Source organism: Protomyctophum parallelum, assembly GCF_964188405.1.
Source record: "Protomyctophum parallelum genome assembly, chromosome: 18".
Lineage (NCBI taxonomy): Eukaryota > Metazoa > Chordata > Actinopteri > Myctophiformes > Myctophidae > Protomyctophum > Protomyctophum parallelum.
Genome location: NC_139716.1, coordinates 17,819,794 through 17,838,249, shown reverse-complemented (window position 1 = coordinate 17,838,249; position 18,456 = coordinate 17,819,794). Strand labels below are relative to the sequence as shown.

Sequence of the window (18,456 nt, the reverse complement as noted above, 5' to 3'; positions counted from 1 at the left end):
GTCGGCTATTAAAAAGAAATAGCTGATTTACAAGCTCACAGCGTGGCACGCTTGAAAGTGGGTAGAACTACCGATTTAGGATTCAGGTCTTAGTAGGATTCATTTTAGAGCCGAATAAAAGTCGGTTCGGCTCTGTAGAGCCTGCAATGTGACGTTCGGGGGGGGGGGGGGGGGGGGGGGGGGGGGGGGGGGGGGTACCGTTCTAAAGTTGTGCTACTGAAAACTTCTGACGAGCCGAAATCATTTCGGCACTACAGCGGTAAAATAGGAGTATGAATCGGCCCTTAATCTGCTTCCAGAAAATAATCACACTGTCACAACAATAAAGGTTTATGTCGGTCAATGTCCTCATATATATATATATATATATATATATATATATATATATATATATATATATATACTGATCTATCTCTGTCTCTCTCTCTCTGTGTGTTTGCAGACTTGCAGCAGTCAGGAAGTCCCAGTAACAATGAGCCAGGCAAGAATCCACCTCCAGGTATGTTCAGTGTGCTATTCGTCCTCTGCTGGGCTGTCATCACCCCATTGTTCCTCCCATAGAAGTGCCCCCCGGCCTGCCGGGCCCAGGCCACGGCGGTTACAGTGGCCCATGTATACACAGTACTGTATCCTCCCTCTCTACCGTACACAGTACTGTATCCTCCCTCTCTACCGTACACAGTACTGTATCCTCCCTCTCTGCCGTTCCACTACGTCTTATCTGACATGAACCCTGTGACTCCTTCTGCTGCTCCCAGACGGGACCATGTGGTGCTGCCTTCTTCGCAGCACCACATGTGTTGTTTTTGTCGACTAAAAACTAAGAGAAATGTTCGTCGACTACCTTTTTTTCACTGAGGAAAATGAAATGGAAACTAAGCTATGCTACTATATAAGACTAAATATACTGACAATTACGTCAACAAATAACAACTGGACTAAAATGTTAGGTAGGGACTATAGTGGACAAGAGATCAGTATAAGTCATTTTACACTTGGTTGCATGCTGAAAATAGCTGATCTACAAGCTCACAACGCGTCGCAGCGTTGTGAGAAATCAGCCAGTATCAAGGCCTGACAAAATACATTTTAGTCGACTAAAACTAGACTAACACTAAAACATTCCAGCTAGGTGACTAAAATGAGACTAAAACTAAATGAAAACTATTCAAGAGACTACGACTAAAACTAAAATCAAAATGTGTTGCCAAAATCAACACTGAACACCACCACCACAAGTCTTCAGTGCTTAAACGATTTTCAACTTTTACATTTTTGAAAACTTAACCACATGACCACATTGCATTTACATTGCTGCTGCATTATCTGTAAGGAAGCCAAACTAAAATAAGTCTTACTCTGATGTAACAATAAAAGTACAACCTTGAACCTTGAACTTTGAACATGAAACCTACGTATAGGGTCAAGGGTGCCTGTGGAGAAGTCCATTTGTCATTCTGAATGAAAAACACTTTTTCATTCCAAAGCAAGGCAAGGCATATTTTTTACCAAAATGAATCAAAAACATTTTTTTCCTTTCGTCATTCTTTGAGATGCGACTTCGGAAGGGAAAGGGTGATGCAATTGTGTTCGTGCCTATAATCGAGGAAAATAGACACACGTTCTGCAAAAGAATATAGGCAAATATTCTGAATATATCAGATCTGCAAGCATGTAGATGTATGTATTTTCAAGTACATGTATGTATTTTCAAGTACAGTATGTATTCTATCTAAGTCAGGGCTGGGAAACTTTGACGATGGAGAGGGCCAATATATTTCCACACTCACTCCAGAGGGCCACAGTGCATATTACTGTCATAGCAAAAATAGCCGATGTACAAGCTCAAAACGCGTCGCAACTCGCAATGTGACGCGTTTTGAGATCAGCGTTTTGTAGATCAGCTATTTTTGCAATATTTTAATTGAAAACCTGAATCATTTTTTGCTATTCTTTTAATTGGAATCTTGAAAAGTAACCTTTTTATTGAATTTCAAATGCATTTAGTTATAGTTATGTTAACTTTATGAACTGTTAACATAACTACATTGGACACAAAAAGACAATAGCATTGTAATACTAGTCATTTAATACGAGTCAAAAAGACAATAGCATTGTAATACTAGTCATTGTCTCCACCAGGCCGAAGGCATGTGGGGAGAGTATGTTTTGCACTCCGTCCGTCCGTGTGTCCGTCCGTCCGTGTGTGTGTCTGTCCGTCCGTCCGTGTGTCCGTGACCAGCTAATCTCGGCCACCGTTAACCCGGTCGATGCCAAATTTTGCACACACACTCCCTGGATGCCAACGATGAACCTCTGCCCCAAACTTTCCAGAACGGCCTGTTATAGCGCCACCAGGAGGCCGCTTTGTGCAAAACAACCCGGTCGATGCCAAATTTTGCACACACACTCCCTGGATGCCAACGATGAACCTCTGCCCCAAACTTTCCAGAACGGCCTGTTATAGCGCCACCAGGAGGCCGCTTTGTGCAAAACAAGTTTTTGCACAGTACACCTACAGATTTTGTCCAAACATCACGCAAATTGGTACACAGTCTCTCTAGAGCCATTCAACGAAACCGGTCTTTCAGATTTCTCACACTCCATCCTGATTGGTTAAGATTGGCTTCCAAAGTTCACAGGAGTGCTGTACAAATCGCCACAACTGCTCAACGCAGCGTCCGATTGCGATGAAACTGTGCACGCATATTCCCACTAGGCTGAGGAAGAAATCCTGGTGGAGACCTGTGCCCAGAAGGGCACTTTTTCTAGTTTAATACTATAGTCATGAAGTAATTAGGGTTTGGAATTGTAACATCTGAAATCAATACTATATCAGTATTCTGATATTAGCATTAAGTGAAGGTGGGGGCCGTATGTGGCCCACCCCTGATCTAAGTGTTTGAAATTATGCCTTTATACTGCTGCTATTATTATTCATTGTAGTTATTAAACCAAACTCACAGAGGCAATTTCATATACCTGGGAATAAACTCATTCATTCAAGAATTCTGCAGTTATAGCGCTTAGCGAACTGCTATCACTCAGTATTATTAATTTGTTATTATTATAATAGCCATACCACATACACACACAGCCAAATAAAGCATGTTTCGATATTATTTCTTATAATACTTTTAACAATAAAGTATCATAACACTTCATTATTGCAGACACACCAACCATATCTAATCATAGTTGAAAAAACCTATTGAAAAATCGAAGAACGACTGACATTTTTAGAATCTGATCTCAGGTCAGAATGGGTTCATCAGACCAGTGTGTGTCCAGTGGAAACCTCGTATGAATCTGATCTCAGGTCAGAATGGGTTAATAATTTAACAATGCATTCTAATCACTTATAGTGCATCATACGATATGATTATAAGTCACTATAAGGTTTTTTTTTGCGGCTTTCGCCTTTATTTGATATATATTTTTGTATAGAGGGACAGACAGTAGGCTGACAGGAAATGGGGGAGAGATGGGGGAGTGACATGCCGTAAAGGCCGTCGGGATCAGGAGTCGAACCCGCGGCACACTGCCAGGCTTGGGCTACCGGCCAGGGTGCCTGGACCGCTGAGCCACGGCCCAGGCTGTAATGACATTCTTTTTAGGTGTACAGTAGGTGTTAGGTAGTTCTACAGTGACCTATAATCACACTACAATGCATTATAACTCATTCTAATGCATTGTGATAATAGTTATTATAATGGATTACAACTACTGTATGAGAATTATATTAAGAAAAGAAAAGTCTGGAATTGACCAGAAATTATGAAGTCTTTTGATACTTGAACTTGTAAGTGATTATAAAATTCTTTATAATGGTGTTGATGATTATTGTTGTAAAGCATTTTTGAGTACTTATGATTGTGACTGCTTATAACTGTAATTTTACATGATTACAAGGAGCTTATGAAGCAGCATATCTAAAATGCATTATAGACATTGGCTTAACCCATTTAGACCTGAGAACGATTCTACAAATGTCTTCTAAATCCTGCACAGTTTTCTGAAAAACCTGTTTCTATGTCAGTGGTGCTCAATATTTCATGTCAAGGATTATGTGTAATTGGCCGCCGACCCCCATCTGAAAAGATGTAGTTCCAGGGACCTCACCAGAAGCAAAGATTTGAGTTAAATTGTTCACTCTGTAATAATATATATATTCAAAGATTTGAGGCACATTTTCACGATTTTTCAAAAATAGCAGACCTACAAGCTCATCTATGAGCTTGTAGATCTGCTATTTTGCAATAGCTAAAGCATAACATAATGCTTAAAACACCAAAATGGGTTAAAGTAGAGTGCCCCTTTTTTGGCAACAACTGCCAAAGTCTTATTTCTGGATGCGTTGAATTCCTTTTGAAGAAATGTGAGGGTAGCTAAATTTTATTGGATCATAAAAAAAAAACTGTATTGTCACTTTCTCAGCGGCAACACCAAACACGTTGGGTTCTAATGAAGTAAGGACACGTCCCTGTTTGCCAAAGGCTCTGCCAAGAGTGAAAGTTTGACTTGGCAGACTTGGCACCAGCGCACCACCACCAGTGCGCAATACATCCAGTCAGAAAAAAAATGGCTGTCTCCTGTCTGGGAGCATATTCTTTTGACAGGCCCGGCTCTCAAGCTCCCCTGGACTGACCTGTGCTGCATGCGGGTGTGTCGTCACCATCCAGGAATGAAAATAGTTTGGGAAACTGTAATTAGTTTTCTACCTCAAGAGCAGGTTCTGCCGACATGGCTGCCAAGCAAAACACAGCCAAGCGAGCCAATGACTCAGGGCCTGGAACTGGAAGGGCCCCCTTGTTGTCAGCAGTGGCACGGTTCCCCCATGTGCTAGCCCTTGGCTCACTCGAAAGCTGAGGCATTACACTTTGTAGGTGCCAATCCGGCTGCACCCGCGCACTCCGCTTGCCCATTGTCTATCGTCCTGGCACAGCTGTGTAATAATAGGGCATTTACATCAAGTCATTTGGGTGTTGATAACTTTGTAGCTCTTTAACTTGAATGATGGTTTTTGGATTATGATCGCTGGTTCCTGATCGCTGCCCTATTTGCTCTGAAGACACTGCAGGGCTTGACATAACAGAGCCACACCACTATTGACACGATGCAGCTCATATTTGAGCTCTGTGTGTTTATTTGTTACCTTAACACAAATACTTTATGTATGTACATGTCATCCACCCTCCATGTCGGTTTCTCATCTACATGCAGACTTGATCTACTGTATCACAGTATACACCAGTGGTTCCCAGTGTGATGTCACGAGGCGTGAACTGACGGGAGGTTCATGTTTTCATAGTAAATGCGACCCACGGTCACAAACAACCTACGTAACAACGTGTCGTTTCACGTGCAGATCTTGTTTTTGGAGAATTTCTTTGATTCTTTTTATTTCATCAATGAAATTATTTCATGAACATTTGTGATTTATTTGTGTGTGTGTGTGTGTGTGTGTGTGGAAATCTTCATCATGACAAGATGTAGGAAACAAAAACAATAAAGTCATAGTTACAAAATGTCCCCGCCCGGCCCACTGTTTGGGAAACAAGTGCATTATACGTTTATTATTGTTGTTGTTTTTGTCATATTTAGTTAAAAGCTGAATTATTTATTCAGTAAAAACGAATATGGCTGAAAATATATTAAAGCTGGCAAGTCACCAATTCTTATTGCGTCATTTCACATTCAAATAAATTTGCCTAGTAATTGTAACAATTCCATTTTACCTTTCTGTGCAAGTAAACAGTGAATAGGGTGCCCCGGTGGTTCGCAGATTAAGGCCTCACTCACACTGTTGCAACATGCATACAACATTTTGTCTTGTGTCTTGTCCGTGTTTAATGGCCGCCCCAATGCATTTCCAATGGAAGTCACATGGTTTGACAAAACATTTTTGTTTGATGGCAGTGTTGTGCCCCCCTCCCCCCCATCAAACAAAAATGTTTTGTCAAACCATGTGACTTTCATTTCCATTGGAAATGCATTGGGGCGGCCATTAAACACGGACAAGACATAAGACAAATGTTGTATGCATGTTGCAACAGTGTGAGTGAGGGTCCTTCCCACAGCTGACCCCGGTTCAAATCCCTTTGAATCCTTAATAAAATGCTTTAAATGCCAATAATAATAAATAAATAAAAGATTTGTATTAATTCCTTCTACAATCAGTTGACGTGTATGTTTCTTTCTTCAGCAGGTTATTTGGAAGACAGCTTCATCAAATCAGGAGTCTTCAGTGTTGCAGAACTGGTGCGAGTATCCAGAAGTAAGTACTTTGTCCTCAGATGCGATCAGAATGTATTGTACAGTATAGACTATAGAGTCTATACTACTATAGATGTGTTCTTTAGTCTATACTATAGACATTCGTGCATTTGGTGGGTGTTGAAAGTGAAACAGTGTCACAAGAAAATAAATCTATTCACCTCAAAGTCACAATTATCACAAACCTTATATACTGAATCCCTTCTGCCCAGTGGTGGAAAGTACACTTACTTAAGTAATGTACTTTAGTACAATCTGGAGTATTGCCAATTTCCAGTACTTGGAGTAGAAGTAATCTACTCCCTTACATCTCAGAGGCAAATATTGTACTTTTAGATTTACATTTGAAAACGTTAGTTTACTAGTTTCTTTGTAAAGTTGTATTAAAATTACACACAAAACCACATCACTGCAGCCCTATATATACATTTTGTCCATTAGAAAATATCCGATCTACAAGCTCACAATGTGTTGCGACGCAACACATTGTGAGCTTGTAGATCTGCTATTTTCAAAGCATGTTTAAACATTTGAAAACTTGAAATGGGACTTTCTGCACAATGAGAACTTTACTTTCGGTACTTTAATTACATTTTGATACGAATACCTTTGTACTTTTACTCAAGTGCATTTTGAATTCCGGGGACTTTTACTCGTAAACGGAGTATTTCTATATTGCAGTATTGATACTTTTACTTATAAGTAAAGCAATTGAGTACTTTGAGTCCACCACTGTCTGAATCCCTTCTGGCATGTGGATTCACACAGATCTGATGTAGCCTACTACTGCCGTGGGGGGGAGGGGGTGGGGGGTGTTGCAAATCCAGTTGGGCAAGTCCTGCCCCTGGAACAAAACGCTTTACTGTACATCTGTGTGCGTACGAGCGTGTGCATGTTTGTACAGACATGCCTTGCTCGTCTCAGAGCTGTTGACAGCTCTTTCGGAATCTATGGTCTCTCTATCTCTCTTGCTAGCTGAGGACACTGTCTCCCTGGGGCAATATTTTACCTGCAGCGCGTTCCAAAAGCTGCTGTCTATGGGCTCTGGGACATGCCACCGGCACACACACACAGACACACAAAGAATTGATTCACCTACTGTACATACATACGTACACGCCGGGCCAACCTCGGGTTCATTACCCATATTTATGTGGAACGTTGTTGTATATATAGGTGTCATGCGTTTTTGTTAAAAGTACAACATGTAAGGTGTGTTTGGGGTTTATGGGTTTTAATATTTTCTTTACTGTCACTTTGTTGACACTACGTATGGGGGGGGGGGTCAGTACGTCACCACATGCTTTGTTTTAAAAGCCAACAAGTGAATTGAGACGTGAATTGGACGCGCGTGACTTGGGTCAAAAAACGAACCGGGGCGATTTTAAACCAGTCACCGAACGCAGCGCAACGCATCGTAGGCAGTGGAGCCACCCTTCATTGATTAAAATGGGAACATTCCCTGACGGAGACGCAACGCTGACGCGTCCAGCGGAGCCCCGCCGTCAGACTCATAGACAGCAGTATAGGCATCGAATGCTGCTGGAGTGGTTGTCTGTTCTTCTGAGATAAGATCACGTTTATTGACCCCAGAGAGGAAATTAGGGCAACAACAACAACAGAGAACTAAATATAGATAACAAATTCAACAAAAGATACTTAAAAAGTATAGTATTAATGACCTCACAGGGTATTACGTGGTTAAATTTTCCCCCTTTTGTTTCAAAGTGCATTCGTGTTGATCCGCGGCGCGCACAGATCCACACCGTCTCCTTGACCATTTATGACCTGAAAGTGATACCAGCTCCCTGGGCTGACACACCTGACAAGCATCCCCCTTTGAAAGACACTGTGTTTGTTCTTGTTGTTTTTTAATTTGCGCCCCCTGACCAGATGGCCGCAGCCATAGCGACCGTGCGGCGCTTTCCTCTCGGGCCGGGCCTTCGCCAGGTTCCGCCAGGTTGGCTAAAGTCAAACTGGAATTTTAACAAGGCAAAAATCGGAACGCACAGGAATTGTCACTCACTCGGCCCGGCCCCGGCCGGTCACTCCCCGGGTAGATTTCGGAGCGGCCGGCTCGTCCGTCAACACGTCTCCCCCTCCCCCCCGCGCTCTCCACTCTGGTTTCCAGGCTCTTGAGACGGTCTTTGAAGACCATCAAAGGGATCGCTGGAGTTCAAGGCTGACTTGCAATCTGGCCTTTCGACAAGGATACTCATTATTGGAGAAGAGAGGACCCCGGAATGAGTTACAGTACATGTACAGTATGCTAGGCTCAAGGAACTGGTGAACTGAGACGCGTGAACAGTCAGTGTACATTCCGTCTATGTCCTATTGTGAACCCAACATAGTAGTAGTGCGTTCTTGAAGCGAAGGAAATGCTTTGTGAGAGCACCAAATAAAAACTTTATTTATTTATTTTCAAACCTCAAAGTAGTATTTTATACTACTTTGTACTCACATATAATTATACTGTATAAGACACAAGTGGTGGTCGGGTGCCAGCAGTGTTGATTTCATCGACTAATACTATGACAAAAATAAATAAATAAAGATATGAAAGCTACAAAAATGTGACTAAAACTTAAATGAAAAGTATTCAAGAGACTATGACTAAAACTAAAATCAAAATGTACTGTCAAAATCAACACTGGGTGCCAGTTGGCGTTGAATGGCAGTGACACCCCCCTACCCCCACCACATTCAGTGTTCTTCTCTGTCCGGAAGCATTGGAGGCCCACATTGCAGCCTGCTATGGCTGCTATAGCAGTGGGTTAGGTTAGGGACCGGTGCCAGGGGGGGGGGCTGCAGCCTGCCAGCCAGCCCAGCCAGCCCGCGGGGCAGAGGCTGGTCGAGGGGACCGTGCCAGTGGTGAACCTCAGACCACAACAGACACCACTAACACACTCCATCCTCTCATCGACTCCAAAACCCCAACCGACCGACCGACCGACCAACCGCCCGGGCTGTGACGGGGTGTGAGGGGGGGGCTCTCTTACACAGAGGCCACACACTCAGAGAGAGAGAGAGAGAGAGAGAGAGAGGGAGGGAGTGTGGAGAGGGAGGGGAAAGGGAGGAAGAGAGGTCTGGCGGGCTGCTTTTGTTCTGTAAACATTCGCCCATCCTCCCTTGAAACAATATCCCCCCCCCCCCCCCCCGCCGCCTCGACCGCAGCGAGAAAATGGACACCTCTCTCTTCTACTGTAAATCACTATGACTGCCACAGAACAGTGCTTTATACTGTACACTGTAGCCACACGGGCCTCAATGCCGACGACATGACAAGAAGCCCTTTGGATGCATTGTTGTGAACGATGGCGAGAGAATAACTGACACTTCCCCCCCGAGATGCACATGAATCATCCCTGGAATGTTTCCAGCTTGCTATTGGAAAAAATAAATAATAATACTCCAAATACTTCATTAAGTATAGACTACAGTAAATGTACTTTCTGTCCACTACAAATGGCTACCGCTGACTCTAACTGTACCTCTCTCACCCTCTCTCTCTCTCTCTCTCTCTCTCTCTCTCTCTCTCTCCCTCTCTCCTCCACAGCGCCCATCACCCAGGGAGCAGGGGTCAACTTCTCCATGGCCGAGATGCCCAGCCAGCCCTACTACCACGACCTGAACTCTAGTGTGGGGCTACATCGATCCCTTTCCTCCCCCCCTGGCAGGTCAGTGTGTAGCTCGTCAAATTCCTAGGGCTCGATTCATACTCGAGCCGAATAAAAGTCGGTTCGGCTACAATGCCTACAATGTGCCGTCATTTGAGGTTCGGGGGGGGGGGGTAGGTTGAAGCTTTGGATAATTTGCAGATAATATATAAATCCATTTAAATTTTTTGCATTGGCTATTCAAAAATGGAATATATACAAGCTTGTACATCTGCTATTGCTGATTCTTTTTTGTAGCGTTTGAAAAATGTTTGAATTACGAAAAATAGCTTGTTTAGTTTTAGAAGCTGATTTGATTTGTAGAATCAGCTTCAGGTCTTAATCTATTCTTGGCGGGAACCCCTTTTGGTGTTTCAAGCATTATGTTCTCCTTTAGCTATTGAAAAATAGCAGATCTAGATCTACAAGCTTGTAGATCTGCTATTTTTGAAAGATCTTGTGGCGCAAATCTTTGAATATATATTATTTTCATATTTTTAACTAAAGTATTTGCTTCTGGGGGGGGGGGGGGGGGGGTCCCTGAACTACATATTTTGAGATGGGGGTCCGTGGCCCAATAGAGATAATTCTGGGGGGCCTCGACATAAAAAAGGTTGAGCACCCACTGGCCTCAGTCCAAAATGGGTTAATAGGATAAATGACTCGATATCATGCCACCCTTTGCCATCCAGCATGAGCCATGAATGACCTCCTTGTCCTCCTTCCTTCTCCACAGTAAAAGGCCCAAAACCATCAACATGGATGAGAACATGGAGACGAGCCCCACTGGGCCAGACTTCTACTCCTCACCCAGCTCACCAGCCAGTAGTCGCGCCAACTGGCACGACCGAGACGGAGGTGAGGATTATACATGTTATACTGGTTTGTATTCGGATTTTCTAAATATTTCATTTCAAGGACCCCCAAAAGATTTTATTGGCCGCCGACACACATCTGAAAATATGTTGTTCCAGGGAGTTCCAGGGGGTCCCCAGCTAAATGATAATTTGGAATCAAAATTGACCCTTATAAACTGTAACTCAGAGAGTGTACACATGTGTACAATCCATAGACTGTAAAAAATATGGACAAAGCGTTCCCCGGGTCTAACATGGACGTAAAATGAAGCCTGTAATTCCTTGCACTGTAAGTCGCCATATTTCTAGATCCGTTTGGGCCCAGCTGGCCATTGGCTGGCTCCGTTTGGGCCCAGCTGGCCATTGGCTGGCCCAGACAACGAGGCGGGACTTCCCCCCTTACTCTTCGTTGGTTTTTATTTTGACTGAACGGGGGGTGGCTCCCGTTCATAGACTGTAACGGTAGCCACGCCCCTCAGAACATACACGACTTTATTGTAATTTTTTTAAATAAATGGGACCATAATTTTCCAAAAAGAATATTATGACATGAGACTTTAAACTTGTGACTGGAAGCAGAAAGTATTCATGACCATGTTTATTAAGGTAATACAGTCTAGGTGAAGTTGGGCCCAAATACATGGGCCTCTATGGAGCTATGGGCCCAATGACAGCGCCACAACAGGACATTATATGAACTTTCAGGAAGTCCCGATTTCCTTAGTGGCTTCACGAAATATCTGTCTGACTGCCCCCCTGGTACAATCTCAGAGTTACATTAATATTGATTTCACAGTCTAAATTAGGGTCCCAGCGATAGAAATGCTAGAAATGATAATCATTAGGGTGTATGCATAATGGAAACTCTTCATTTCCATTATCCAGCCATTCAGTTGCAAACATTTATTTATTTATTATTTTTTAGAAAATAATTTGAGGACCCCCCAAAATTATTTGGCGACCCCCCCCGAGGGGTCACGACCCACGGGTTGAGAACCCCTGTTCTAACGCAACGACAACATCCTGCATCACAGTCGCGCTGCAGTAACATCACAATGGTTAATATACAATCCACTCCACTGCTGGGAAGTGGGAACTGTACCAGTAATGAAGCAACACCTCAGCGGTAGACACGCTGACTCATTCACCCTTTACTTTCCTGTTGTGATTCTCTACCAGCTGGGGTGGTGCTAATTCAAGCTAGGTGACCTAGTGGGGTGGCTTTCCCTAACCTTTAAGGCCCATACCGCCACGCGGTGATTAAGGTCAAAATGTTGAACTAACAGTGTATGCAGGACTTTAAGAATGTTATTAGCATACACGCAACGCTACTTTGCCAACGCTAATGCTTAAGCCTGGGTTTCAACACAGAGCTTAATGCACCGCGTGAACCCTCCTCCGCAGACTGTAATGAGCGGGTCTTATCTCTGCTATCCTGTCTGGTGCACAATGCAATGCAGATGAACTAGCGTCGCACCTGGTTCCTCCCCTCCCTCCCTTCCCTCCCCTCCCTCCCCTCCCTCCCCATGTGTTCCATGATCGTGAACTCCCTCAACTCCACCTAAATGCACACCAGGACATGGATTGCCTCCGGCACCCCCGCTGTCATAAAAAACCTTACACAACCCATTCAAAATACAGTTCGGAAAGTTGTGGCTCCCTCGGCGTTTGCCGATGCAAATGAGGAGTTGTTTCCCCCCCCCCCCCCCCCTCCCCCCTGCAAAGTGAAATATCTGTCATTGATCATTATAAAACTGTACATTATAGTGTAATCTTTTTTTTATAAAGGTTACAAGGTTAACTTGATTGTTAATTTGCAGGTTGACAAGATGATTATGCTTTTACTAGATTAATTTGTTAGAATTATCGGAGCGTGACTTTAATTTTTTAGTTTTTTCTTTTAAATCCATCAAATCGATCTGTATAGTATTTTAACCCATTCGGGGCGGGAACCCCTTTTGGTGTTTAAAAGCATTATGTTATACTTTAGCTATTGAAAAATAGCAGACCTACAAGCTCATAGCGCTACGAGCTTGTATATCTGCTATCTTTGAATATATTCTTATAGAGCGAACGTTTTTAACTCAAATCTTTGCTTCTGGGGGGGAACAATCCCTGGAACAATATATTTTCCGATGGGGGTCAGCGGCCAATTGCATATAATTCTAGGGGTCCTTGACATGAAATAGTTTGAGAACCACTGACAGAAAACTGTTTTGGATTTAGAAGACATTTGTAGAATCGAACTTAGGTCTAAAAATGGGTTTAAAAGTAACTCTTGTTTGTGTTCATGGAGTCCACTGTTAAACATGCTATAAGGCTTCGACCCGGAGGTTTAATGTGTCACATCATGTATCTCTTATCACGAAATCAATCTTTATATCGTGGCTCGACATGCGAGTAAAATCCCCGTTGGTGCGAGTGCACGTCTTTGATCGTGCACCAGTCCTTCCTGTTCGCACGTAGATGTAAAGTACACGGCTGGTTATAAGGTCATTTAAAATTAAAGCTCAAAGCTAAATGAACACAGCAGCTGTGTAAAGGTGTGAAAGGTGAAACGGTACTACGCTTGCACTGTACGTGAGTGTGCATGTGTCAGGAAGATGTTTGCGTGTGTGTGTGCGTGTGTGTGTGCGTGTGTGTGTGTGTGCACGTGTGTGTGTGCACGCGTGTGTGTGTGTGTGTGTGTGTGTGTGTGTGTGTGTGTGTGTGTGTGTGTGTGTGTGTGAGCGTGTGTGTGCGTGTGTGTGTGTTTGTTTGCGTGTTTGTTTGCATTTGTGCTTGTGCTGCAGAGAGAGATAATTAGGGCAGTACATGATATGTGTTAAAACAGTGTGTATCTGTGTCATGAGGAAAACAAGGCAGTTTATTTGTAGCCTGCCCTGCATGCGAGTGTGCATGCGTCGGAAAAAAAGAACAAGCGCGATTAGTGCATGCTTCTTTGTGTGCGTGTGTGTGTGCGCGTGCGTGCGTGTGCGTGTTAATAGGAGAGGCAGGTGTGACGGCTTGTGTTTGAACTTGACTCAGAAGCAAGTAGGTCTCAGCGGAGTAGTCTGTCTCAACAGGTGGCCCGGGCCCAGACACAGAAAAGAAAGACAGAAAGACAGCGAATGGGAACAGGGAACATTTGTTTGTGTGCATGCGCGGATTGCGCGCGCGCGTGCGTGCGTGCGTGTATTTTCTTTTTCATGTGCGTACGTGACCAGGTCTCTGAGTGTGTGGCGCGACCTGTATACTGTACACTTAACTGTCTCAGAGCAGTGTGCACGCACACGCGTGCGTGCGAGAGAGAGAGAGAGAGAGAGAGAGAGAGAGAGAGATAGACAGACAGAATAAGGGAGATCCTCGCGGGACGTCATGCACGTCTCATTACCTTGTCTCCCGGTGCAGAGCTGAGGCCCTGACGCCCTTTTAATTAAGGCCTCCCTGTCCCGTGTTTCCGGATCATTCTCCCTCTCCCCTGACTCCTCTTTTCGCTAGTGTGCGCACCGCGGGCCCCACACCCCCACAGCCCCTGGCCTCAACCAGCTAGAGGTTGTTGGAAGCATTTAAGCCTGACTGTGACAGGACGGAACGATCGGGTACAAAATGTTCCACCTCTTCCCTCAACAAGGCCCTGCTGTGATTTTAGCTTTAGTGCACCTCCTGGTGTCTTAAGGCCTGCCAGGCTTTTTCTCTCTTCTCTGCACCTTTCTTTTTTCCTCTTTCTTTTCTAAAAAGGAAAAGCCAAGCAGTCCCAGAGTTAGACTCCCCCACCCCCCCCCCCCCCCCACCCCCCTTAGTGGCTTTTCTTCATTGTCACAATAAGACGGCTAAAAAAGAGGCTAATTTATGCTTCGTCAGACGACCGTGTCGGCCGAACAGAGATGGGCGCGTTTGAAGAAAAAGTGCCTGACGTGACGTAAAAAATTAGCCTTGAGTAGAGGGGCACAGCGGGGGAGACAAGGGAAAGAAGGCACTGGCGGGAGTTGACCCCCGGGGGTCAACAGGGGGTATACGCGTGCCCTTAGAGGCAGGGGGGGGGCCCCCCATGAATCGCCACACCATCTCAGCGCCCCTGGAGCCTTATATACAGACAGTGAGAGGAGGAGAAAGGCTAGAACTCTTGGAAGGCTAGGCCATTATTCTGTTAGGAGAGAATAAAAGTGAAGTGGGGCGATATTAAACCCATATGAGCCCGTCCAAGTGCCAATAAGCGGTCATTTGGTGCACATGTCTGTTGTTTGGCGAGACCTCAGCGTGCGGTAGAAGGAATCCTTGCCGTCATGCATTGGGTTTTTTTGTTTGTTTTTTTGCCTTAGGAAAGTACATTTTATAGACTGTAATTTGTGTGCAGCATTTAGTTTTTTGTCATGCGTGCGTGCATGTATGTGTGTGTAGATTTTACATGTATGCCCCTCCTCCTTAAACCACATGAACCCTAGCATCCCTATTCTGGGCGAACATTCGCTAAAATGGATGAACCTTTTGATCTACAATCTCGGTGCGTCGCATTCCAACACGCTGTCTTATAGATGGGCAATTTCACGTGCAAAGGAAGTAATCTACCTGAGCACTTACAAACAGGTGTGCTTGCAATGCACAATGCAGATCAGATTTTTATATCGTGTACATCAAAGGAATTCCATGTTTGCATTTGCGTTAATAACAATAACACTAATATTTCATCGCCCCTTTCTTAATATCTAGTATGAATATAATATGTATTTCCTCCAGATGTCCTTTGCGTCGGTCGATTTCCTCACGGCACTGGAGGCAAAACAGAGGCAAATTTATTTGCAAGGCATCCATCGCAATCCATTTCCAAAAAGGATTTTCTATTTATAATGCATGCTATAACCGCCAAGCAGGGCAGATATCCATCTCCTCAGAAGGTATATCTGCAAAAGCTAAAGCGTTTAAGCCAGCTTCCTCTTACTGCCTTGGGAGTGGGAAATCCCCCGGATTCCTCTCGCCTTTGTCCGCGCGCTCCTCTCCGGAGCATGAGTCACTTCTCCCCGCCGTTCAGGTGGATCCTCCCCCGCCCCGACGCTGTGTGTCGGCAAATAAAACATGGAAATGCCTGAGTGACAGCGTTTTACAACGATCATTTGAGAGAGAACAGACGGATGGGGTGAGAGTTATGCGCACAAAAGGAGCAGCGACGGGCCGCAAGAAAAAGGGGGAAAAAACCCCACTTGATGAATGTTTGTGGAATGATCCGCCACCTGACGCAGAACCATCGAGAGAGTCTTCTATTTGTTATCTCGCTCACCCTCGGGGCGCCGCTGATGCCTCGGCACAGAACATTGAAAACGCACAGCCATGAGCGGTGTCGATCATGGCTCTGACATAGCCCGGAATGACGGCAACAAGAAACTTAAGTTGCTCATGGGATCTCTAGTTTACAAAAAAAGACCAAACGGACCAAATGATAGTCGAGGCATGGTATAGTGGCCGTTTGAACAGATTTTGATGCACTGTTTTGTGCTTTAAGGGAATTATTTATGGAGTGACAGAATGTCAAAGGTCATAAGGCGATGGGAAGCAGGCATCACTTTGTGGACATTCCATTTAACATGGCGACTCATAAATCCTGCCAGATACACTATGTGCTCGGCACGTACGGTATGTATATACATGCAGTAAAAGCCTGGGTTTGTAGATCTGCTCTTCTCAGCGCAGGACACAGTCATGACACAACTAACTGTAAATAAGGCTTAAAGGACAACTTTCTTTATTTTTCATGTTTCATGTCTCATGTTTTAGGTTGGGATTAGATAAAGTTAAAGATGAATGTTAAAAATCATCTTTCATTTTCATTTGCTGCTTTCCCTGATGAAGACTGTATAGGACGAAACATGTTGGTTCAATAAAGTTTTCCTCCTTTTTAACATTAAGTGTGCCCGGATCTCCGCTTTGTTCTATATAGATGTGTTATCCCGATTGATCCCAGGAGCACCTTTTTACTATTTTTACATTTTTTTATACCTGCACACCTCCTGAGCACCTGGTTGCTTCCTTGCCTCTGCTGCTTTCTGTAGTTTTAAAGATTTTAGCTATTTTTTTTGGCTTTCGCCTTTTTTCTTTTATTGATAGAGGGATAGATGAAAGTGGGCTGACTGGAAATGGGGAGAGAGATGGGGGGGCGGGGGGGGTGACACGCAGTAAAGGCCGTCGGGATCGGGAGTCGAACCCGCGGCACACTGCCAGACTGGATTACCAGTCAAGGTGCCCAGGGTGGGCGGGGGTATTCGAACAAGTGGCTAAATATGTTTTTTTAGGTTTAGGGCAATTTCCTCATTCTTTAAAAAAAATATTATTATTATTTACTATAGTCCTACTAGACCGCAGGAAATTACACCTGGCCACAAAAGATCACGGGATCTACTGAATGTGAAGGGGGATGTGACACACAGTATGGCATCCCCCTCCATCTTCACATTCAGTAGATCTACTGAATGTGAAGGGGGATGTGACACACAGTATGATATCCCCCTCCATCTTCACATTCAGTAGATCACGTGACCCCTTTTGTGGCCAGATGTAATTTCCTGGGGTCTATTAGGACTATAGTAAATAACAATAGAGATATTGCCGTAAAAGTTTGTAAAAAAGAAGAAGAAGAAAAATACATATTTAGCCACTTGTTCGAATGCCCCCCTGACAAAAATAGTTAAAATCGCTAAAACAAAAGAAAGCAGAAAATTAAAAAAGAATAATGTAACACTCATCTTTTACGTTCTCTAATTAACAACCTAAAACATGAACCTTGGTTGAATAAATAAACCAAAGTTGTCCATCCTTTAACCCATTCTGAACGGGAACCCATTTTAGTGTTCGCATCATGTTATGCTTTAGCTATTGAAAAAGCTCATAGCGCGCCACTCGGTGGCGCGCTACGGGCTTGTAGGTCTGCTATTTTTGAAGAATGGAAGAACGACTGACATAGAAACATAGCTTTTTCAGAAAACTGTCAGGATGTAGAAGACATTTGTAGAATCTGATCTCAGGTCAGAAGGACCTTGTAGGGATTTGAATGTAGTTTTCTGATTCCGGGTTCTGTATGTGTGCATGTGTGCATGTGTGTGTGTGTGTGTGTGTGTGTGTGTGTGTGTGTGTGTGTGTGTGTGTGTGTGTGTGTGTGTGTGTTTCTCCAGCAGACATGTCCTCCCCCACCATGAAGAAGCCGGAGAAGCCTCTGTTCAGCCCCACCTCTCCGCAGGACTCCTCGCCACGAGTCAGCACTTTCTCCCAGCACCACCACCCTGGCCTAACAGGTGTAGGACACAGTGGTGAGTGTTACTACGTCCTGCCTGCACTGGGCCGACCCAGGCTCACATAACCCATTCTGACCTGAGATCAGATTCATACGAGGTTTCCACTGGACACACACTGGTCTGATTAACCCATTCTGACCTGAGATCAGATTCTAAAAATGTCAGTCGTTCTTCGATTTTTCAAAAATAGCAGACCTACAAGCTCGTAGCTATTTTCAATAGCTAAAGCATAACATGATGCTAACACCAAAATGGGTTCCCGTTCAGAATGGGATAAATCAAGGTCGTTTTTATTCACTTCAACGTCCAAGTTTATTATCACGTCACATACAGTTCATAGAGTTCATACAGTTGTAAAAAAAAAAAAGAGAGGGTACTTTTTTTTCACTCAATGACTTGCAAAATATA

The 18,456-nt window shown here is 44.0% G+C and overlaps 1 protein-coding gene across 1 annotated transcript in view; it reads left to right on the top strand.

Annotated features, from left to right (window-relative positions):
• Positions 1-18,456, top strand: part of LOC310876001 (nuclear factor 1 B-type-like) — a gene marked incomplete at its 3' end in the record, with an annotated part of 107,712 nt that overhangs the window by 55,956 nt on the left and 33,300 nt on the right. The window contains exons 3-7 of the mRNA XM_083789449.1: positions 443-499; positions 6,206-6,277; positions 9,833-9,953; positions 10,669-10,790; positions 17,929-18,063. Of these exons, the coding sequence (XP_083645575.1) occupies positions 443-499; positions 6,206-6,277; positions 9,833-9,953; positions 10,669-10,790; positions 17,929-18,063 (507 nt within the window). The remainder of the gene's footprint in view (positions 1-442; positions 500-6,205; positions 6,278-9,832; positions 9,954-10,668; positions 10,791-17,928; positions 18,064-18,456) is intronic.